Here is a 24,104-nt window from a genome sequence, read left to right on the forward strand (position 1 = left end):
ACCCACACATGCACTACTGCTCGTGCAATGGGAAACAGTGGTGTGAACGTGACTGTGGGCCTGGCCCTGGGACACAGCAGTGAACACAATGACTCCAGCCCTGAGGCTGGAGGGAAGGGAAGGCAAAGTGAATCGCTGCAGGTGTGCTAATTAAAAGGAGCCCTCTAAGATGCTGCAGGACCATGGAACTGGGGAGGTGAGCCTAGCCTGACCCATGGGGACCCTTAGGCAAGGCTTCTTGGAGATGGTGACATGCATGTGAGAAAAGGGGAGGGAAAGCACACGAGTGTTTGTGGCAGAGAGAACAGCATGTGCAAACCTGGAGAGCATCTTCCCTAAGGGGTGGAGAGGCGGTCAGGGTAGCTGGAGGAGAGGGAGGGGATAGCCAGTGAGTCACAAGAACAAGCCTGGACCACGTGGAGCTGGGTGGACCACATAAGGGTCCTTGGACTTATCCTGAGGGAAAAAGGAAAGTCAGTGGCAGCTTTGAAGGAAGGCGTGACAGTGACGACCCTGCCCCATCATCTGAGTATCGCGCTCTGCCAGGCCCTATTCACATGCTTTACGTTCACTATTTCCAGTCGGTTGCCCCTTCAATGTGGGCCCACGCTCAGCCATGAGACGATGGTAGCCTGCATTAGGCCAGTGACCTAAGAGATGGAAGCAAGAAGGACTGGGGAGTTTCCCTGGGGCAGAGACTTACAGAACTGATGGGACCAGCCATGGATGTTGGGGAGAAGAGGCCCCATTTTTCGAGTCTGAGCATCTGGGTAAACGGTGGAGGGCCCGGGGGTGCTGTGGGTTGTGGCCAGTTCCATTTCGGGCAGCTTGAGTTTGAGGTGCTTGCATGACGGGACACTTGGAAAAGGAAGTAGGTGTGGATCACCGAGAGAGGCCAGGCCGGGCCCAGAGCCCGGATTAATGGGAATGTAGACGCAAGCATCCAACCTCTCTAGGGATGGGGGAGAGGAGGCACATCAGAGAATTCTTCCTGGAGTGGACACTCGAGCTAACTCCTGAAGGCAGTGTGTCAGCCAAGACAAGAGGAGGCTGGGAGGGCCAGCCAGGCAGAGGGAACAGACGTGGGAAAGGCACTGGGAAGAACGAGGCTACTTGTCCTGGTTGAAGCAAGTGGCAAGGACACTGCTAATGGCCTGTGGGCTTATACAGTGGGCTAAACACGGCAGAGAGATGGATCCATCCAGTAAGACTGGGGACCCTTCAGACTTCCTTGGTGGCACGGTGGTTAAGAATCCACCTGCCAATGCAGGGGACACGGGTTCCATTCCTGGTCCGGGAAGATCCCACATGCCGCGGAGCAAAAAAGCCTGTGTGCCACAACTACTGAGCTTGCGCTCTAGAGCCCGTGCGCCACAACTACTGAGCCCGTGTGTCACAACTACTGAAGCCCATGCACCTAGAGCCCGTGCTCCACAACAAGCCACCGCGATGAGAAGCCTGCGCACCGCAACGAAGAGCAGCCCCCGCTCACCGCAACTAGAGAAAGCCTGCGCACAGAAACGAAGACCCAATGCAGCCAAAAATAAATAAATTAAAAAAAAAAAAAAAAGACTGGGGACCCTTCCATGGCAGACGATGAGAAGAGGAGAGAAGCACAGTGGAAATAATTTTAAGGTTTCTATAACCAAATCAGGTCAGGTAGCTCTGCACTTTCTCTGATGGAACACGCATTTAAAAGGTAAAATGAAAAAAGTCACTAAATCCCAGAGCTGGAAAAGCAAACTCCATGAGGTCCTCCTCTGGAAACAGAACCCCCTGGTGGATGCAAATCTTTTAGTAAGTCATGTTCAGAAAGCTTTGATTTTCTGGGCCAAGAAAGCAGGAGGGAGAGTTAAACAGGTAAGCAGCTCCTCCTTTCCCAGGAGGTCAGAGGTCACAAGCCAGGCCTTCAGGTGTCTGCCTGAGGGACTCGTGGGGCAGGCACCAGGGGTCCCCTCACCTGATACTGGCTCCAGTCAATGTTCAGAGAGCAAGTCAGGAAGTCGGGGATGCTCAGAGGGGCATCAACGTAGTCCTGGGGACAGAAAGACACTGTGAGATGCAGGCTGGCCACCAGAAGAAGCCAGGATGACCAGGCAGGTTGAGGCCCTGAAGCTGTGGCTACCACAGGCAGGCAGGATGTCCCCCCACAGTGCTCGCCTTCTCAGGGCCAGATGCCTGTGCCACCCTGGGAGTGACAGCTTAAAAATCAAAGGGACCAGATACTGCTGCCAAATGGAGCTTTTCAGTTGGCCGTTTGAGTGCTGACGGCTGACGCAGAGGTGGTGAACTGTGTTCAGCCTCCGGCAGCTCCTGGGCTGCTCCCGCCCACTGGGGCGGGGCAGACGGCTGCTCCCGCTCTGCACACAGGTAGCGGAGCAAAAATGAAGGACTTCTCCTACCCTGTCCCTGAAAACTAGTTTACAGAAAGGGAGAAATTAAAGGGGGAGACAAAAGTATATATGGTGAGAGTTTAAACATGTACATACAAGGAGGAGAGAGAGAACAATAATGAGACTCATTCAGGGAAGAGCAAAGAAAGGAGAAGGGTAGCTGTTTTCCCCAAGAAGATTACTAGCTGGTTTCCCTTCACAGACAGAAGACCCAAGCTGATGAACGTTACTGCTCATACCTGCTTCCAGTTAAAGATGAGCCCTTCAGCCATGTAATCCCGATCCTTATATTCCTTGAAAAATTCACAGCCTGGAAAAGAAGGGCAGAGTCATGACACCACCCTTCCTGGCCCAGTGTCCTGAGATGCCCCTGGGTGCTGGAGGACCGGGGTGGCCACCAGCTCACACACTCCAAAGTGGGCCCCAGCTGACATGAGTGGGGACTGGGCCGGGCGAGCGGGAGCCTCCAACGCTCCTTGGGTTTCTAGCCCAGACCTTCCCGATGAGGCAGCCCCTGCCTGCACACCTCTGTATCTCTCTCCATCTGTGCTCACTGGTTGTTGGTCACTTTTCTCTCATTTCAGGTCCCTTTGCCCTACAAGTCCCTGAAGTGCCAACAGCCAGCGAACAAAAGCGTGGTTTACAATTTGAGCCCCGGCAGCACTTTCTCAGCAACTTACCTAGTTACGGAGGATCACCCACCCTCCTGATGCAGACACACTTCAGAGATATTGAGGGTTCAGTTCCAGACCACCGCAATAAAGCAAGCCACACTAATTTTTTGGTTTCCTAGTGCATAGTAAAGTTATGTTTACACTGTATTATAGCTTATTGAGTGTGTGATAGCACTATGTCTAAAGATATATATATCTTAAATTTTAAAAATACCTTAAATAAAAAATACTTCAGGGAATTCCCTGGCGGTCCAGTGGTTAGGACTTGGTGCACTGCTGTGGGCCCCGGTTCAATCCCCGGTCAGGGAACTAAGATCGTACAAGCTACACGGCACAGCCAAAAAAAAAAAAAAAAAACTTTATTGCTAAAAAACGCTGACCATAATCTGAGCCTACAGTGAGGTGGAATAGTAACATCGAAGAGCACTGATCACAGGTCAGCATAACAAATGGAGTAATAATGGAAAAGTCTGAAGTATTGTGAGAACTATCAAAATGTGACAGAGACATGAGGTGAACAAATACTGGAAAAATGTCTCCAACAGACTTGACACAGGGTTGCCACAAACGTTCAGTTTGTAAAAAATGCAATATGTTAAGAGTAACAAAGCGAAGAGCAATAAAATGAGGTCTGCCTGTACCAACCTCGCAGGCTTTCAGTGAGGACCGAACATCGTAACATGAGAGAAAGGACCACGGACAGTGCCTGAAATGTGACAGGTGCTCAAGAGACACGTCCTTCTCCAACAAACCTCGCCAAGATGTGCTTTCTGTATCATTCACTAGAAAAACTATAAGAAACACCACCAGGGTAAGACCTCAGGAACAGAGAGAGGAGTGGAGAGAGAAGCGCCTTGGCAATGTTCCCAGCTTCAAACCTCAGCCTTTCACGTAGCTCTGTGACTGTGAAGAAGTTAATTTCTCTAAGCCTTAATTTTCTCATTTGTAAAGTGGTTAAGGATGAAATGAAATAATACGTATAAAACACCTGGCACAGCACTGGTACAAGTGGCACTCAGGTGACAGCATACTGGTGCCATCCTCATGCCACCGCTGCAGTGAGAGCCCCAGTGCAGCCCTGCAGCTCAGCCTGGGGAGAATGAGGCCTGCACTCCTCTCAGTTCCTCCACCGGGACCAACACAAACTCCAGAGGGCACAAGGCTTTGGCCACAGGTCCAAGTCTGGTGAGGTCCCCAAAGGCAACAAAACAGTTGCCTGAATTCTGTCAAAGTAGCCACAGGCCATAAACATTCACATGGAACTCTCCAGCTCCTCTTGGGACATGCTCCCTGTCTGGGGCCACACCAGGGGAGAAAGGAAAGGTTCTTTCGTGGAGGAAGGTCTGGAGACTTAGCCTGTGTGTTCTGCAGACCTGGCTCTCACCACCCCACACACTCCTGCACTCGAATCCCCCAGGCCTCACTGTGGACGGGGAAGTCAGGAATCAATCCTCAGCTCTAACACTTCAGCGTATTCTTGGGTGCCTCACTGGGAGAAAGAAGAAATATAAATATCAGACAGAAGCCCTGAGCTTATGAGCCTGGGTTTAGGAGGGACACCAATCATTCCTCAGAACTCCCGTGAAGTGCTCTGTTTTCTCAAACTTGAGCGCTTGAATCAACACTGCAGGCTCCAGGCCAAGCTCTGACCAGCATATAATGCAGAAGCAACTGACTGTGAGAAACGGAGAGAATTAAAACAGCCTCAGTACCCAGGGCAATGCCTTGACATTCATTACCTGAACGGGCTTCTGAGCCCGTTGAGAGGCAAACAGATGGGACCAAAAGTGAAGTGAGAATGGACGCTCGCTCAAGAGGGAAACAAATTAGACTCAGGCTGGGGAGTTTTCGGCCCCGTCTATCTTGGTGCCCTAAAGGAAGTGCTCCCAGAACACTTCTCATTTTCAAGGGCTAGTCTAAGCCTAAGTTAGTCTGACAGAGAACTGATACCACTGCAGTTCCTGTCTGGGCTTCAAAGTCATCAGAGGGCTCAACAGAGACCCCTGAAATGGCAGCAGAGTGCATTTCAGGACTTGGTCTGGATAGCGGCAATTTTGTCATGAAGTATAATAATGTAGGCACGTAAAGAAATTCTAGAACATCAGCAGAGGAAGCAAGGTAATTAAGGTAAGCAAGGTAAGTGCGTCTCTGTCCCCTCATCGGGTGTGCAACAGCGTCTCCTGCCACCTAGGCGTCTGGATTTTTACTGATGCCTCTTAACCTCCCCTCGACACCATACGCAACTATCAGATGCAGTACACGATATTCTGGCAAGAATGGGGGAAAAAAATTCACAGAGAGATGGTATCATCTTACCATTCTGGCATATTCTTTTCTTACCATTTTGCGTAAGCACTTTTTCTCTTACACAGTTGAGATTGTACTATTTAATTTTCTACCTTGCTTATTAGCACCTTAAGCATTTTTCTATGACTATGTAATATCTCGTTCTACTATGGATGGCTGTACCATCATTTACATCATCATTATTCTGATTAATGAAAACATTTCCCATGTTTGGCTGGTATAATCAGACATGATGAACATCCTCAGGCCCAAGCTGGCTGGATTATGGCCTAATGAATAACTGGGTCAAAAGGTGTTAGTTAATATTTCAGGAGTCTTTTAACAAGCTGCCCAACGACAGCAGAAAGGATATTGTGCTACTGTTCTGGAGCAAAACGATTTTTTTTCTTTTCTTTTCTTTTTTTTTAAAGTGTGGTGTGTTTTTGTTTTTGTTTTTTCTTTTTGGCCGCTGCCATGCGGCATGTGGGATCCTTATTTCCCCGACCAGGGATCGAACCCTTGCCCCTTCAGTGGAAGCACGGAGTCTGAACCACTGGACTGCCAGGGAAGTCCCACAAAACAATTTTTTCTAAGCCAAGTCTTACCGAGAAGCTGAATACAAATAAAGAAAGCTGACGCCTGGTTCCTCAGCCAGCTCAGTCCTCTCCCATTCACTTGGCAGAGAGTACTTCAGTCTGGGGACCCCCAAAGCATCTCCTGAGAGTCAGGAGCCTAGTCTGAAAACCAGCCTTAGAGCTACCTGAGGGAAGCTCCGGTGCAGACCCCCACTGGGGATGCCTCTGTCTCGACGCATCTCTGACGCTGCCGAGCCCATGGCATCATCGTCATGGTTCTGCACCTGCCCAAAGCGAGCCTCTCCTCCCACGCACCCATCACTCGGCCTGGTGTCGGCGAGCACCTGTCAGGGACAGGTCTGGCACTTCACCCAGAATAAGCACCATTAACCACATTTTACGCAGGGTGAAACTGATGCTCAGAAGGGTTAAGGGACTTGTTCAAGGACACAGTGCTGGGACTGGAATGCACGCCCAGCCCTACATGCCACCAAATGCTAAGCTAGCAGAGAAGAGTGAGGAGAGACCCTGAAGGAGGCCACTGTAAGACAGCCAGGCCACAGGGGTCGTGGTTTGGATACCACCAGCTCACACTGATGAGGATACCCTCTGCCCACCAGGCAGTGGATGAACTTGAGGTTCTAATGAGAAGGCCTCGTGGCTCTACTGCAACCTGGGGTCACCAGCCTGCTCTCTCTATTGGCCACATGGCTCCAAGATGAGGAGACAAGATCCAGCACAGGACTGAAGGCAGGTGCTACTGCTGAGGAACAGGAAAGAGGTTTCAAGGAGAAAGAGTCCACCTCCTGCCATCTGTTGACAAAGTTTGGTGCTGATGTTAGGGCTCTAATACCTCCTTGAACAAGCAGGTGTTGCCAGAAAGAAAGCTTAAACGCTACAAACTGGACCAACGCAGCTTCAGTATCCAGTGCAGAGAACACTGCCCTGGCCACAGGTCGCATGCAGTCGGTGCCAGAGACAAATGCAGCCAGCTGTGTGCTCACCACGGTGCTCTGTGACACGGTGAGGCCACCAACCACGTGCAACTGGGGACAGAGCACTTACACCCTCACCACGGCAACAGCCAGCGCAGCATAGCTGGTTGCTGACACGGAGGACTAACGATGTCATTTCACACTGAAACAGCACATTAGCTGCACAGAGCACACCGATAAACCTGACCTCACCTAATCCGCACAACAAGACCCTGAGCTAAGCCTCACCAACTTCCGGTGACACCTGAGAAAACCTGAGGCTGGGCGAGGTGAAGTAACTCGCTCAAGAGGGCAGTAGGGAGGACCTGAGCCAGGACTCCATTCCCGGGCCCCTCCCAGGGGAAAGCCCCCCCCCCCCCCCCCCCTCCCCACAAGGACAGCATCCTACCCTAAGGTGAGAGCCAAGGACCGGGAGCTGCACTGCGCTATGCTGAGCGACGGCAGATCCTGCCCGAGGGCTCCGGGGCATCTGTGCACCTAAGTGGCCAGGGCCTGAGGAGGGCCTCTAAGAGCCCCAGTCCTGGGAAGCCTGTCCCTTGACCAGACCTTGGAAAGAGCCCCTACCTGGATACGGGATGGAGAGGAGAGTGAAGTCGGCATAGCGCTGGGCTTTGTCCACCTTCTCGGAGGAGGTGACACTACAAGACAGGATACAACGTGTTACGGCATCACAACACACGCACACCATTCCCCACAAGCGTTACCACAGCTCGAATGATCCTCCTGCTATAGAAACTACTGTTCAGAGTTAGGAATGATGCCCTCCAGGGGGCTTACTTCGAACGACTAAGAAATGCGACTGCTCTGCCGCCTCTACCCCAAGTCACCAGGTGAGAGCGCCGACTCCCCCGGACACCACAGCACCCGCAACGGGACCTAAGCCACGGAACAAGCTTCCCGCGAAGGCAGCACCGCCCCCTGACCCGAAGGGCAGAGTGAGAAAAGAGCAAAATAACAGACACTGTCCAAAAGGGGCCCTGAGGCGGACTCTCGCCTCCACCATCTTCTCCGGCATCCACTGCGGACACTCCCAGACAGCATCTGAGAGACGCAGGACTACTGTGACAGCAGCGGGATGTGCAGGTGACTGCAAACAGCTGAGCTGTTAACAGCCTCAGTGTGGCTTATTTTCTAAGACATACTCGGCATAATTAAAAGTGGATATTATAAAAAATAAACAACACTTTGGAAAAATTCCCCAAATTTCATCACCCTAACCCAGGTTCCATTTGTTTCTAATTTTGCCTTACCGCATGAAGATTTGTTCCATACAGGACATAAAAATTGAGTAAATACTGATTTTTTTCGATCCACTTTAAAAGAGACTCTAATCTACCAGAGATGGCGCAGCGGCAGCAGAGCACACGTTAGAGACCCACGGCTCCCTTGGTGCTCTCCGCACCACCACGAGCAAGTGACTTAACCTCTCCGGCTTCAGTTTCTCCCCTGCAAGAGGGGGACACCAGAACCTCCTTGCAGGGCAGGGCTGTGTGAGGATACAGGGAGAGGATGCACGAGGCCGGGCACGCGGTGTGCCCTTGTAACTGCTCTGTGTCATCTCCGACCCCACGAGCCTGTGAGCACACGGCCTCCACCCACTTCGCAGGGGGTGCCCTGCACTCACTTCATGCCAAACTTCACCTTCTTGTTCTCCACCATCAGGTCACAGATGTATTTCACTGACAGGTACCGGAGCAGCTTGATGTCATACCCTCTGACCTTATCAAAAAGATGCGTGTCGGAACTTCTGAAACAAAGAGCCAGAGGGAGAAGCTGCACTGCACATTCATCCACAAAAGTCTGGGGCCTGAGGGGCGCGTTCAAGGAAGTCTAGGTTCTACAGAAGAACTTCTGATTCCCTTCTCCAGAAGACAGAGGGAGGGCCAAGACAGGACAACTGCTCCCAGGGAAGGTGACTTTCTAAGAGATTATCCCGCGACGTATTTCAAAGAGGAACAATCTGCAGCTGGGGCGAGAAAGGGCTTTTTGGCACTGCTTGACATTAAGCCAGAAGGCTCAAGATAATCTCCGAGTTCTAAAAAGCAGCAGGCTAGTGGCTGATAGAGTCTTTGAGCCTCCATTAGAGTTTCTCTCTCTCCACCCCCCTCCCTTTCCCCCATTTATGACCGTTTTTAGCCATATGACTTGCTCAAAATGTAACAGATTGAAACTCACTGGGAGATGGACTTTTTAGAGCTATGTTATCAACTGATTGTGAAATATTAGCAAGTGAATTCCCTCTGCTTAGAAGACCTCTGAAGCAAGGAGAAAGATAAAATTCTCCTAATCCCCAGGCTGCCTTTTGATCAGTCATACAGATAAAGGCAAAAGCAGAACGAATAAACAGGCACTATTAATTTTTTTTTTAATGCCCACTGCTTTGCTGTCCCCAGCAGACTCCTCACCAACAACAGTGCGCACTGTGGAAGACGGCCTGGCTGGGGCAGAGGTCGTCTGATCCCGGGGGAAGAGCCGAACATTCTTGAGCACAAGCCAGAGCCACTGCTCTTGGAACTAACGGGCAGAAGCCGGGCACAGTGAGATGCCTTTTCGTGCGCCGAGCCATGATTTTGGGCGGCTGATCTGACTAGGGTGCTGGTGTGCATTCCAGAGACACCTGACACCAGTTAAAGACTTTCCATGTGGTACAGACCATGCAAAGGAGCTTTTCCAAAATATCCATTACTGCCGTTTTCTAAAAATATTTGGAAAGGAGGTAGGAAGAGTGGGAGCCAGCCCCCTCCCTCCCTTTAAGGCGGCCTAAAACATTCCTCTGTAGCAAGCTCCTTATGACACCTATCACACAGCTGTGGAGCTTCTAGTGCCCACATCTCTCACGTGGGGACCACAGTCCTTGCTTGCCCCGTGCCTCGGGCCGGGTGTGCTGTGCATCACCTGGTAGGCCAGATGTCAGCACCCTGGAAACCGTGGGGCTTGAAGACACACAGATGTCTGGCCTGTGTTTTGGGCCTGCGGTGCCAGGAACCCCAGGGTTGGGGCACTCTCTCTGCAGTCCTGGCGAGCAGACTGCTCAGGTAGTCCATAAAGTCAACTTCGGGTGAAGCTACAGGGTGGACTTCAACAACCCTGTTTCAGGGGCGTGGACTTGGCAGCAGGAGGAAGGGAGCCAATCCACTCACCTGGACCACTGATGACGTCACGACCGTCAGTAGGAAAATGGCCACCACCGCTCAGACGCCTGCCCCCAACCCAAGCCCAGACCCATAACCACCTGGCACTGACCGAAGCGCACAGTCCTCCTCCGTGACATCCTCTGCATCTGCCCAGGCGTCGTCTGCACCCCCTGTGGGAGAAACCTGCGGTCAGCACCGAGGCCGAGGCAGGGGCTCCACTCAGGGGCTTCCTGACCAGTCTCCCCCCGGCTCCACCCCAAGGACCACGCTCCTGCCTCTCTCAGCACCCGATGCCCCACACGCCTGGCAGTCTTCTTCACCCCCAGCATCTCCTCAGGTGACGAAAGGAGGGCCCTTGCCCACCCCCCAGCTTGCTGCCCCTCCACCTACACCACTGCAGCCCTAGGTGGCTATTCTCCACCACTGGGTTCCTGTTCTTAGTCAAAGACGGTGCAGCTCAACGCTCACCTGAGAAAATATAGTTGTAGCCAGTGCGTCCATACAGCTCCCCCCATCCAGCCAGCGTCGCCGACCTGCAAATATGCTGGGAGAGAAACCGCATTTTCAGGGTCAGATGGTTTTCTGGAGTTTTTTGGTTCGGTTTTTCCCAGTCTTTCTTGAGATATAATTGACATATGACATTGTGTAAGTTTAAGGTCTACAACACGCTGATTTGATACGCTTACATACTACAAAATCATTACCATCATAGCGTTAGCTAACACCTGCATCATGTCACATAATCACCATTTCCTTTTTTGTGGTGAAAACATTTAAGATCATCTCTCTGTGCAACTCTCATGTATCTAATACAGTATTATTAACTATAATCACCATGCTGTACATTAGATCCACAGAACTTATTCATCTTACAACTGGAAGTTTGTACCCTCTGACCAAGAGTCAGGTGGTTTTCTGAAGTGCACACAGTGGGGGGAACCCCTGGGGCCCCTCCAGGCCAGGAAAATGGGTGCAGGAGCGCTGCCCAAAGTCTTCACAGCAGTCACTCTGAAGTATGCCTAGAATTTAACCTGCAGCCTCTGTCAAGAGGTTCTCTCTCCCAAACGAGAGGCACCAGAGTGTCACTAACAGTAATGGGTAGATTCAGTGGTCGTCACGCATGTACTTGGGTAAGATCTGGCAGTTATCACATGTGTTTGTGAGTACAGGACTGAAACATGTACACCACCTTCCCACTGGATTTACACAAGCCCATGAGGGAGACGTGGCAGGCGGCAGGCACCGTTGCCGCTTCACAGATGAAAAGACGAGGGACGGGCGCAGGGAGGTGAAGTGATGCCTAAGGTCCCACAGAGGGGGTTGAGCTGGGATCTGACTGAGCCCACCTCCCTCCGGAGCCTGCGTGCTGACCGTCACTGGAACTGCTTAGCGCAGGGGAGGGCAACCTTTGCAGCAGGAGGGCCAATTAAGGGAGAAATGTTTGGGGTTTTTTTTTTTTAAAGAAATTTTATCTTCTCTCTCCTCTGTATCAAGGAAGTGTAGTGGCTGTAACTGTGCTTAACTATCCTTTTACTCTTTCCTCATCACTGAAGGAGCATTTTGAGAGCTAGAATTCTAGAAACCAGGCAATGGGCATGAACTTCATTATTTAATTTTAAGGCTGAATCTTTATAAATTGTGTTTGATGAGATCCAGGAGGAATGGGAGGAGGTATCTGGTGACCCCAAGGTCTAGTTACAGGCTGGGGGAGGCTGTGAGGGCGGCTGGGAGGTTACACTAGGCGAGGGGAGGGCATTTCTGAATGGGTCACGCAGCCTGGTGGTGTAAGGAGGGTCCCTGGAAAACTGCAGAATACTGCCCAAGGGGTCTCCTTCTCCACCTGTAAAACAGGGGGAAAGAAATGGTTTTGCTGCTAGGAAAGGGGTGTGGTGGGAACCGGTAGGTCATCACCCGGCTTTCTGAGGCAGTGGCAGCCTGGGGCAGGGGGCAGGTGATAGAAAGGCAACCTGCTACAGCCCGGGGCGGGGTGGGGTGCTTTTCCAGTGCCGGGGGCAAGAATGCAATCGTGGGAGGGTTGTCCTGGAAGCCTATGAAGAAGGGCTCGGGCAGAGATTCCTGCTGGCCTGAGCAGGATGCACTCTGCGGGGGCTGCTTCATTTTTTCTGGGTCCAAAAGCATTTTGAAAATGATAAACTGTCTCTGGATAAAAATGTACACACCAGAGTTTACCTACATCTCCAAGTCCATCCATGGACCCTTCTCCAGCCCCCGATAAGAGCCCCTACTATGAAGAGACCAACCCAGTGATTAGGAACTGCAGCAAGGGAATGTCAATCCTCAGGTTGAGGACCCCCGCAAAGACTCTCATGGTAAGAAGGGAGGTCTGATTCCTGAAAGCAAGACAATGGGGGGTACGTGGTTTGAGTCTGACTGGCACATGTAATCATGCCCACCCTCCCCCATCATCCAAGCTGCCGGCACCAAATCTCACTCTTCTTTGCATTACTCTGCTAAATCTTTTCAGAGTGGACACACACCCCCTCCTTCCTTAGCTGCTGAGCTCTGAGTTCTTCTCAAGGTTCAGATTCTTCTTTCTGCTCAGTTCTCCCATCTCTTTTCGACCCTGTCTTTTTGGTAACGGAGGCAGCCGCACCTGGCACAGAGGACTCGTCAGATGGAGAAGAATGGGAGAGATGGCCAGCTCCCCAAGTGAAGCACCAACCTCTGCAGGAAGGTCCCGAGCCGGCGCCTGGGGGAAGCTGCATCCCAAGGCAGAGTCTAACACCTGACCTTGCTCCCTGGCCTCATGGCTCCAAAGCATAACCTGCCATTTCTGTACTTTAAGCTTCGCTCTTGACTGAAAAAGCAGGATGTACTCTGAATGCTCTCCATTTACCTAATTAGGAGTGGCCTCTAACTCTGCATGAGGAATACGGCTCTACAGGATTTGCTAATGTAGTAACCAACTTTAGCAAACGGAATAAAAGCAGCTGACCTCTGCTCCCCATCTCTTAAGGGAGGAAACAAAGAGAAAGATGACCTGTTCCAATTTTAATTGCCTAAAACCCAGATACAAGTGTTGGGGAAGAGAACGGCATGGGAGAACTGCTTACCCTTAAATGCTTGAACTTAGTTGTAAAAAAATTTTAATAATATATCTTATTCAACCCAATATATCCAAAATATTACTATGTCAACATATAATCACTTTAAAAATTATTAATGTTTTACATTTTTTGGACTAAGTCTTCAAAATCCAATATGTATTGTATACTCGCAGCACATCTCAACTAGGATACTTTATTTTCAGCATTTAAGGGGAAACGTAGTCCTGCCCCAAAATAAAGTTGTGTTTAACCAAAAAAATTCTACATTGCTTCAGCTATAAAATGGAAATTAATTGAAATGAAATACAATCAGACATTTAGTTCCTTGGCTGCCCCAGCCACACTGGACTGAATCTGGAGAGAAGCAGGAAGCGGGCACTTCTGAACATACCTCCCCCTCCCCAGCCCGGCAGGATGTGCTGGTAGCAAACGCTGCTGTCCCCGCACTGGCTAGGGCCTGCTGGGAGCCACGTCTCTGAGGATGAGATCCCCACCTCACAACAGAAGACCCTCTCCTGCCCTTCCCCATCTCCCTCTCACCTGCTGGTTCACAGGTCAACCTTCCCCACTCACTGAGCTCGACAGGGACAGGACTGTCTTAGTCACCTGTCCCCCTAGAACCCAGCAGAGAGCCCGCTACCACTTTAAAGAGCAGTGTCTTCCTACTGAGCTTGCACATACAGCTGGGTGGGCACTTGCTAGGCGCTGGGACGACAGCAGCAAGACAAGGCCTCTGCCCTCAAAGGGATTACGGCTGAGAGGAGACAGCAGACTTGCAAACACAATAGGAATAAAACATATATAAGGTGTTCGATCCATGGTTGGGGAACTAAGACCCCACAAGCTGAACTAAGACCCCACAAGCTGCACGGCATGGCCAAAAAAACCCAAAAGAATAATCCCTCCAACTTTTCGCCCTCCCTCTGAAATGAGTTGCCTTGGGCTCTTTCTCCCAGGCCTGCTGCAATCTCACTGGACTAAGCCGGTCAATGTGGCACTTCCCAAATGCATTCCGCAAAGTCCCTTCCTCAAGGTCTGCGGAGTGAGAAACAGCAGGCCTGACAACACTACACAGGTCCCTCTGCTTCAGGACTTCTCAGAGCCTTTCCTATGTCAGTGCACACTTTCCGATGTACCTCTTGAATCTGGAGCTTGGGGGTCAGGCCAAATCTAGTAATGTGCTGTCTCTCACCCTTGTTTGACAGGGAATGCTTTGCACAAGCACATCCTTAAACTACTAACCTACGGAACACACTGTGGGAAGCACTGGTTTGAGTATTTCCTATGTAATTTCTAGCAACAAGCACTATGCCCCACAGAGCAGTGTGTTATACTCCAGTTATCTAAACCAGAGTTCCCAGAGCTCACAGCAACACGAAACTTTCCAGAGGGGAAGAGGGAATAAATAGCTTTCAGATGATCGATTTCTGGAACTTGACTTCCAGACATACTTTTCCCTAAAATCGACCTGTCCATGAAAGCCTGTGGCAAGTCTCCTTTCCTACCCCCCCCTTTCATATTCCCCCTTCTTCCATTTTACGAAAGAAAGGCACAAAGGGATGGAAACAAGCCCTGGGTCTCTCCTCCCCACTGCCCTGTCCCAGCCCTCACCTGCACTGGGAGACCGGACTATAGCCCGAGAGGCACCAAGACCACAGCGCATTCAGGTACGTATTGGATGACTAGAAAAGAGAGCCTAAGGGACTTCCCTGGCGGTCCAGTGGTTGAGACTTCACCTTCCAATGCAGGGGGTGCGGGTTCGATCCCTCGTAAGGAAGCTAAGATCCCACATGCCTGGCGGCCAAAAAACCAAAACATGAAACAGAAGCAATACTGTAACAAACTCAATAAAGATTAAAAAAAAGAAAAATTGGTCCACATTAAAAAAAAAAAAAAAAAAAAAAGGAATAGAGAGCCTACACCCCTGCTTCCCTCCCCTGATCCAGGCTCTCTGTTAGTCCGTTCCTTCTGGATTAATCTTTCTCAAAATGCTATTTGCATCCTGTACTTCCCTGCTCAGAAATCACAGTGGCTCTCCCAGCAAACCTAAACACCTTGGCCAGCATCCGGCCTCCTGCATTCAGTCCCTTCCATCCCCGGCTCTGCCACGTACCTTGCGCTCCCGTCAGGGAGTCTCTTGGACTTTCCGCGCCTGCTTTCATGCTCCCCCAACGCTGGCACCTGCCTGGAACATCCTCCAAAGCTGGCAGCCTAGTCCCGCTCACCTAATGAGGCCACGTCTGTCAGTCCACACTGCTGCCCATCTGTTTTTTTTTGTTTTGTTTTGTTTTTAAATTTTTGGCCGCACGGCACAGCATGCAGGATCTTAGTTCCCCAACCAGGGGTTGAACCCACACCCCCTGAAGTGGAAGCACAGGGTCTTAACTACTGGACCGCCCAGGAAGTCCCCAACTGCTGTCCGTCTTAAGTGGGTTCCTCTGACACCACACCACGTGGCCCTAAGCTGCAGTGTGGTAACTTGAGGGCGTTTTGCAGTAAGTTTAAACCCCAGCTCTCTAGTTGTGTAATCTTGGGGAAGTTATTTAACCACTTTGAGCCTTCGTTTCATCTGCAAAATGGGAATATCAAATACACCAAAGGATTATAAAAAGAGGTGAAATGAGACCATAGTGGGCAGCCAAATTAACAACAGTCACTAGAATACAAGCTTGGTAAGGGTGAGGATTTTTGTCTACCTTATATGCTGATGTACCTTGAGGCCTGAACATGACACACATTCAATAAATACTTGGTAAATTATGACTGAAAGAATGAACAAACAACAATGTACTTACTCATCTGATCTAATCTATTCATAAACTTTTGATGTAGGCATGATTATTTTTCCCATTTTATAGAGGAAGAAACTGAGGCCTTGCACAGGCAGGAAGTAACAGAGCCAGGATCAGAACGTAGGCAGTCTGGCTCCAGGACACAGGGTGGGGTCCTCTGCTGTGACGTCCCTTTCCTAATTAGACTCACCTTCAAAAAAAGTCGTATCAGAATTGGTCTGTTTCTCTGGCCTGCTTCCCACGGCACCAGGCACCCAGTAATCACCCAAACTCATCTGGCAAAAGCCAAGAACACGAGACTCTACACTTTGCATTAAGCCAGGTACCCCGCGAGAGGGTCTCAGGGATGCGAGGCTACGGTGTGGTCTTACCTTGCCCTTGAACAGGATCACTGGGCAGACAAACCGTCCTCTGCACCTGGCCGTCTTGCTGCGGTTGACGAGGTCCTGCAACTTGCTCACCTGCACGGTGCTCTGAAACCTAAAAACGGGCAAGAGAGGTAGGTCAGGCTGCTTCTGCGTGAGTACTGTGTGCCCCATACTAGGGTTTTGTGTGTGTGTGTGTGTGTGTGTGAATATTCATTTCAAATGTAATAAATGCTCAGATTCCTAAATTCTAGATCATGGACATTCTAAGCTTTTCAAGAAAAGAAAAAAATGCTATATTATAGATACTAAAATGGAAGTCATCCTGATTTCAAAATCTTTAAGATTAAAAAAAAAAAAAAAGTCAGCTACTCTGAAGACATGGTATTTAAAATACAGAAACATACATAGCAAACTGAATGTTGATTATGTCTAGGGTGTTCAGTATTTTACTCCAAAAGTAAGACAATAGGTGTGCTGGGGACCCTCAGGAAATCATGGGGCCATTCTTGTCATCTTTCAGAGTGCAGGATAAGATGAAGGTTCACATTTCGCAGGGCTATGAGCCTCTGATACCTCCCCAACGTTCCAGCTACCTCTAACAGTCCAAAAAGCCAACAGGGCAGGGAATGCTGGAGCAAAGGCAGTGAAAGAGAAGCTATTTGTGGCCTTGAGAAGCACAGTAGTTAATGCACTGGGTTTGGTAAGGGAGCTTCTAGAACATGAAAAAAATACATTTAGAAATGAGCTTAAGCAACTCACACATATTAAATCAGGTCAAATCAGCTGACCCCTAAAATAAGGGTCTACTCTCATAGCTTCACCCACTGATTCTTTTTTTCTTTTCTTTTTTTAAAATTTCTTGGCCGCGCTGAATGGCATGCGGGATCTTAGTTCCCCCACCAGGGTTTGAACCCGCGCCCCCTGCAGTGGAAGCGCAGAGTCTTAACCACTGGACCACCAGGGAAGTCCCCACCCATAGATTCTTAACAAAAGACTCCACATCAGCCAGTCAGAGCTTCTGGTTGCAAGAGGAACAGGAGGCAGGGAAGTTCAAGAGTGGGAAGCTATCCCCGCCATGCAGAGTAATGCAGGGTGACAGGAGAGAAGGGAGGGAAGACACTCAAGTGCCCTCCTTACAAGGGCTGAGCTTCCAGGCCGAGTCCAAGAGGGCGTTCATTCCTTCTACATCCCAGTCACGCTAGCACTCCCGTGTCACTGCACAGCATGTGCACACAAATAATTGTTTCAGAATGAGTAAGTTCACCAACTCCTACACATCTGTGGTACCCTTTTAAGCATATCTGGATGCTGCTGGCACCAATAAAAATATAGTCTTTTAAAAACACTGCTGATTTCTTAGTAGCCTTCATAGATATATTCTCAAACCAGTTACTAATAAAATAACTACTATCAAGTGAAGATGTGAAACTGAAGTTAAACAGCGGTCTTCAAATAAAAACCTGGACCAAGAGTTTGGTGACCATGGAAAGAGAACACGGGGATAAAATAAGAGGACTTATACTTCCCATGGTGTATTTTTCTGTAAGGTCTGATTTACGATTTTTTTTTCATTTTTATTAAACATTTTGTTTTAAATCACAAAATTATTATATCCTTACCATAACCAATTCAAACAACAAAGAAGTGACTACATGTTATTTTTACGATCAAGATTTTTTTCCTTTTTTGATGGAAGGAGGAAGGCTGGGGTGCCTCTTCAAGGTGCCCGTAGGACGGCACGGGCCAACTAGCCAGGTCCTAGAAAAAACATGGCTTACTGAAAACCAAGTTCTGCCACCTTCCCCTCACTCAGGTTCTCTATGGAATAAGAAGGCACCTCAGGGTTTCCCTGGTGGCACAGTGGTTAAGAATCCACCTGCCAATGCAGGGGACACGGGTTCGAGCCCTGGTCCAGGAAGACCCCACGTGCCGCGGAACAACTAAGGCTGTGCGCCACAACTACTGAGCCTGTGCTCTAGAGCCTGCGAGCCACAACAACTGAGCCCACATGCCGAAACTACTGAGTCCACGCGCCTAGAGACCATGCTCCACAACAAGAGAAGCCACCGCAATGAGAAGCTCACGCACAGCAATGAAGACCCAATGCAGCAAAAAAAAAAAGAAAAGGCACCTCAGAATGAAACAATGGCCTAATTAAACTGAGATGCCAAGATAATACAAAACTGAGCACACAGAGCACGGCTCACAGTAGTCTCCCTCCCACCTTTTGGTGGCCTCCGTCCATTTGCACAGATGTGGTCAGCACTATCTGTTTTAACTGACTCTCACAGAGCTCACTCCAGCAGCTCTAAAAGCCTTGAAACTGCATTTGATTCTCCCAGGCTGAATCCTTCCATTCAGCAAACTCTCCACATAACCGAGGGAGAGAACATGCCAGCATTTCCCTCTTAGAGGCTCTGGGCAGTCTTATCATGTGAAGGAAGGCACCTTTTTCTTGTTAGGCTAGCTGGTGCTTTATTTTCCTGGGTCCCCTACTCAAAGAACCAATTCAGTTTCTGTTCTCAGTGGTTCCTGTTTTTATTTTTGTTATCTCTTGGCCTCAGAATCTTTCCCTTACTGTGCTAAGCACTGGGCTGTGTCAGGCACCTGATACTCATATTTGAATGAATGAAAGTGAGCTTGTGTATTTATGTCTGTCTTGTGGGACTGAGCCCTTAACCTGTGGGATTTAATGCTATCTGTAGAACACAAGGCTGGCGTCTGAAAGTTAGTGGAATGGGAGAACAACCCCCCCCACCCTATGCTCACACACAAGCTGGAATTATCAAGTGCAGAACTTTAACCACTGTCTCCCAATGCTTCACCTGTACTTGCCCTAATTCTGGCCTTTGTTACACTGTCATTGCTCATTGATTGGTCTGTGTTACCCACCAGATCTAAAGGTAGGGACTTCATCTCTCTGGTAGGGCCTCCAACTAGACCCCTGGGGTCTGCCTCATGGCAGCAGTTTGCCTCGTTGACAAACTCATGTCTTCATCGTTCAGAGATCCCCATCCAGGCTTCTTTTCTCAGATATGGGCTAAACTGGGGAGGTGGGTTAAGAGGACCGAACCACTTCCTGAATCCAATTCTACCCTGTGTAACTCAGTCTAATTAGTGTCATATTAACACCAAGTCCAGGCATGTGTAAAGAAGCAAAAAGTGCTACTTCTTCCCACCTGAACATGCACATACTCCCTTCTCTTTAACAGGCATCGCCCACTCAGTATCACTTCGAGGCCTTGCAAGAAATGAAAAGTAAAAACAAACTCCACGGGACTTCCCTGGTGGCGCAGTGGATAAGACTCTGTGCTTCCAATGCAGGGGGCCTGGGTTCGATCCCTGGTCACTGAACTAGATCCCACATGTGTGCCGCAACTAAGAGTTCACAAGCCACAACTAAGGAGCCCACATGCTGCGGCTAAGACCCGGCACAACGAAATAATAAATAAAAACAAACAAACAAACAAAAACAAACTCCACAATTCCTCTAGGGTTAGGGATATACTGCAGTGACCCTAGCCTGAGCAGCTAGACCCCGCTAGGCAAGATGGGAGCGCCGTGGTGGTGACAGAAAGAAGAGGCAGTCATACAAGTGCTCTGATCTACATTCAATTCCTTTTCCCAATACATTCTTTTTTCTCAGTGCACCCCACCACGACCTCATTACAGGGCACACTGATAGATCTCCCATTTTACTCCTCCGCTTGAAAGGCTTCTCTGGCTCCCTGCCGTTCCCAGGCTATAGCAAAGGTGAGACTCATCTAGGGAGCTCTCTGAGGCACAGATTCTGGAAACTGTGATTCAGGGGCCCTGGAAACTGTGATTCAGGGGCCCTGGAATCTGTGATTTCAATGAGTGCTCAGGGGGTACTAGCCCAATAACCACTAACACCCACAAGTCCACACGCCTGATGATCAAGACCCTGTACAAGCTGGTCCCTAACAAAGGACATTTCAGGGACACCCCTACTCATCCTTCCAAATCCAGCTGAAAGGTCTCCCCAAACACACACCAGGCAGAATCCACCCTTCTCCCCAGTTCGTCTACAGCAGTGCTTCTCAAACCTCCATGTGCGTACGAATCACGGGGCCATCTTGTTATGCTGTGATTTTGATTCAGTGGCTCTGGAGCCCAAGACTCAGAATCTCTAGCTGTTCCTGGGTGCGCGGATGGGCGCACTGTGAGTAGTGATGGCCCGCTGCGCTTTGCAGCATGACTCTACCACAGCACTCATCATCACAGTGCTTCCACGGGGCCAGGCTCTCATGGATATTGTTGGCAACAGCTCCTGGAACTCCCTTAAAATCAACAGCACGCAGGGAGCCTAGGGGAACAAACTTTGAGATCAACATAAAGCACTTCCTAGAGCATCAGTGATTATTTATCAGTGTCAAACAACTCTACCATTTACTGACTGCCTATGGGCTGCATCCTGTGCCGGGTGCTCTGTGTCTGCTCTGGTGTGAACTGTTACCACACACAAAGCACTTGGGCCTTGGGAGGCCCTCAATAAATGGTAGCTCTTATTTCTAATTCTTACAGCACACACGTCAGGCTTGGAATAGTCCTGTTTATCAGCAGGAACTGCAAAAGCCACTTTTCTAAATAGAGGTAGAAACTGATGAGGAAACTAAGAGACAAAGAGGTTCAGTAACTTCCCCAAGTTAGTTACACAGCCAGCAAGCAGGGCAGCCAGCACGTACGCTGACCTCAGGCTCTTAAGCTCCACATACCGTAAGTGCCCTTCCACATGTCGACAAAGCATACCTCCCACTTGCTCTCTTAAAAAAAAAGAAAAAAACAGAACAAAAAACACTGAGGCTCAGAGAGGTGAGGTCTGAAGTCAGCTGTCTCAGGACAATGAGCTATAGGGTAGGAGTAAAACAGGAGGCCAGGGCTGTGACTCCCAACCCCTCCTTCTATGCTGTGCTACTCTGTCAATCTAAGATGTGAAACCCTGAAGAAAACAAAGATGCCAATGAGGCTTGACACCTGGGAAAAGTGAGCCTGCCCCACCCAGCTGCAGACTTTCCTAACCCTGGGCATGAGCTGTCAAGGCCTTCCCAGATGGGCACGCTTTGGTTACATGATGCTCACGTGTCTTTCTCCTTCTCAGAACTCTCATACTCCAGGAACACGATGTGCTGGGGGTAGTGGCCGCAGATATCCCCATTCACATTTTGGATCACGCTGTAACAGTAGTCTCGGCCAAACAGCTCCAGACACCTCTTCTCAATGCGCTCAACCTGCACAGAGGAGGAGATCTGAGCATAAAGAAGATTCTGGGGTTCTGAGAATTAGGCGGTTCCTGACCTGGAGAGGTCTCTGGGAATGACAATGTGCCTCTGTGACTATAATTCAATACCAGGAAAAGACATCTTGCTAGATCACAGGCCCTAAACGTGTGGTTCATGAACCCCCATGGTAAACTTTGGGAGAGACTCTGAACCCCTCAATGTTGTGGTGAAACTGTGTATGTTAAGCATTTGAAGAGAGGTTGACACCTTTCATTAGATTCTCAAAGGGGTCCACAATCCATAAAATATTAAGAACCCCTGCTCTAAGTTACTTTATTTTTAATAAATTTATTTATTTTTATTTTTGGCTGCATTGGGTCTTTGCTGGAGCACACGGGCTTTCTCTAGCTGAGGAGAGCGGGGGCTATTCTTTGTTGCAGTGCGCGGACTTCTCATTGCGGTGGCTTCAGTAGTTGTGGCTCGCGGGCTCTAAAGTGCAGGCTCAGTAGTTGTGGCGCACGGGCTTAGTTGCTCCGCGGCACGTGGGATCTTCCCGGACCAGGGCTTGAATCCCTGTCCCCTGCATTGGCAGGCAGATTCTTAACCAATGCGCCACCAGGGAAGTCCCTCTCTAGGTTACTTTAACCGGCACTAATCCATTATCTTCCTTTGGCTGCAGATTCTTCCCCATTCTCCAGCCACAGACCAGTACCTAGAAGCTCTAGTTAGTGTAATGAGTAAAAGATGCAGACAAAGCTGTCTCCTTACACGCAATTTGCTTATGAAATAGAAGGAACAGCTCCCTTAAAATTGCCCTTGTTTTGCTCAGTTCAGGGAAAGACCCACCAGAAGAACAACATAAAACCTGTAACATCTCAAGAAGTCTGCAAAAGATCATAAGTTCAGGGCCAGGTGGAGTGAGTCAAGTAGAACTTTTTACAACCCTAATCTTCAGGGGTGTGTAAGAAGGAAGGGGACCCCAGCAAAACTGACCCTCTAGCCACCCAAAAGACCAATGTGGAGGGAAAAACTCACAAAAATTAGAAATCCTCAAATTTCAAGGGGCACGAGTATCATTAAAAAGCCTATTAGAAAATACAAATTCCAGATTCCCACCCCCAGAAATTCTAACTCAGTAGGACTGGGTGGGATCAAGATACCTTTATTTTTAACAAACACCCCAGATGATGCTGAAACAGGTGGTCCTCAGGCTAAGCTCTGAAAAATACTCGGTCCTTTGGAGAGTGGGGGAGACCCATCATTACTGAAGTCTTCCCTGCATTACTCTAGACTAGAAGATGCCAAGTGCAGTAAGTCCCAGCATAGGTAACCCCTGGAGCCAAACCAGAGTTTCAAGGCCTGGGAGGGAACAGAATTCCATTGGAAAACCTGATGCTAAACCTGCCAAAACCACGTGGGGAGTGAAAGATGGCAGGGTCGGCAAGATTCCCATCAGACTGCCAGGCAATGCCTAAGATGGGAATGGCCTGACCAGACTGGAAGCCTTCCAGGTCTGGCAATAAGGAGACTGAAGGGAATCCCAAAAGTAGAAAAAAAGAGAAACTAAGACTTGCTTTTGACAAAGGAACAGAGGGAGTATGAGGTGCCTTCCCGCTCTATGGAAGAAGGAAAGGGATGGGCCTAATTCTAAAGTCATGCTGAGACTGTACAAGGGGGCAACACACTCGGTTTGTCTCTTGGCTCCATTCTGCCCCACCCCTGCAGCCCCTTCACTCTGATCTCTGACCTGGATAAATCATCTACCTTCAAAAAAATCTAGATATAAGAGTTTTTGTCCCCATACCTAATGCATGGGAATAACCCTCCTCAGCTCCTCTTCTCTAATCTCTGAACAAGGCCACTCAGCGCTAATCTTTGACCTCCAAACCCTTTTGTCTCAAACCAAAACGTCGTCCTTCCTTGGCTCGTTTTAAGTCCAGTTCCTCCTTTTCGGTTTTTAAACCCGACCCTGACTCTCCGGGTCCAGACACTGGGCACTTCCCTCTCTCTCTGTCCTATGACCCCTGACCTCAGCAACGTCGCAAACCAGGGACCTTCTCTTTCTGCTCATCGCGCCTCCGGACTCACCTTAGAGCCTCCCGTCCCGCTGCAGTCCTTGGCCCGGTACTGAGTCCGGGAGAACTCCTCCAGCAGCTCCCCGAGCCCTGGCTCCTGCGGCTGTGGGGTGCCTGAAGAAGCCGAGGACCCCGCCGAGGCGGCGGCGGCGGCCCGAGCGCCGGCCATGGCCCAGCCCCGCGTCCCTTTCAGCGCCCTGCGTCGCCCTCAGCGCGGGCCAGCCCAGCCCATGGCACCTGGAGGCACCGACTCCGAGCCCTGAACCTCCGGACCGCCTCAGCCACCTCCTTCGCTTTCCACTTCCGGCCCCGCCCCACCCAGCCGGATGTTTACTCCAGAGCTGGCCAATCGGAGCCCAGGACTCGCGCCCTGCCCCACGATTACCTGCCCACCCCCGACGCGGAGCGGTCCAAGTGGTCTCCGGAGAGGGGACCGCGGCCGCTCTCAGAAACCTCGTGCTCCGCCCCACCGGGTTTCCCCAGGGAAGCCAGGCTAAACCATTG

The 24,104-nt window shown here is 49.9% G+C and overlaps 1 protein-coding gene across 6 annotated transcripts in view; it reads right to left on the reverse strand.

Moving 5' to 3' along the window:
- The window catches only part of MTMR14 (myotubularin related protein 14), a 43,257-nt gene extending 19,367 nt beyond the window's left edge, over positions 1 to 23,890 (reverse strand). For 2 of the 6 annotated variants that reach the window (XM_068558532.1, XM_068558530.1), the window contains exons 1-9: positions 23,614 to 23,890; positions 21,386 to 21,534; positions 16,289 to 16,397; positions 10,526 to 10,601; positions 10,167 to 10,227; positions 8,548 to 8,667; positions 7,488 to 7,561; positions 2,633 to 2,703; positions 1,961 to 2,035 (exon numbers count right to left, since the gene is read on the reverse strand). In XM_068558532.1, coding sequence (XP_068414633.1) covers positions 1,961 to 2,035; positions 2,633 to 2,703; positions 7,488 to 7,561; positions 8,548 to 8,667; positions 10,167 to 10,227; positions 10,526 to 10,601; positions 16,289 to 16,397; positions 21,386 to 21,534; positions 23,614 to 23,769 — 891 coding nt within the window. In that variant the 5' untranslated portion in view covers positions 23,770 to 23,890. Of the gene's footprint in view, positions 1 to 703; positions 859 to 1,960; positions 2,036 to 2,632; positions 2,704 to 7,487; positions 7,562 to 8,547; positions 8,671 to 10,166; positions 10,228 to 10,525; positions 10,602 to 16,288; positions 16,398 to 21,374; positions 21,535 to 23,613 lie in introns of those variants that run through there. The other 4 variants (XM_068558531.1, XM_068558529.1, XM_068558533.1 and 1 more) reach the window with 3 other exon arrangements.
- Positions 23,891 to 24,104: the final 214 nt, after the last annotated feature.

This window comes from Eschrichtius robustus, chromosome 12 (assembly GCF_028021215.1).
Source record: "Eschrichtius robustus isolate mEscRob2 chromosome 12, mEscRob2.pri, whole genome shotgun sequence".
In the NCBI taxonomy this organism is placed as follows: domain Eukaryota; kingdom Metazoa; phylum Chordata; class Mammalia; order Artiodactyla; family Eschrichtiidae; genus Eschrichtius; species Eschrichtius robustus.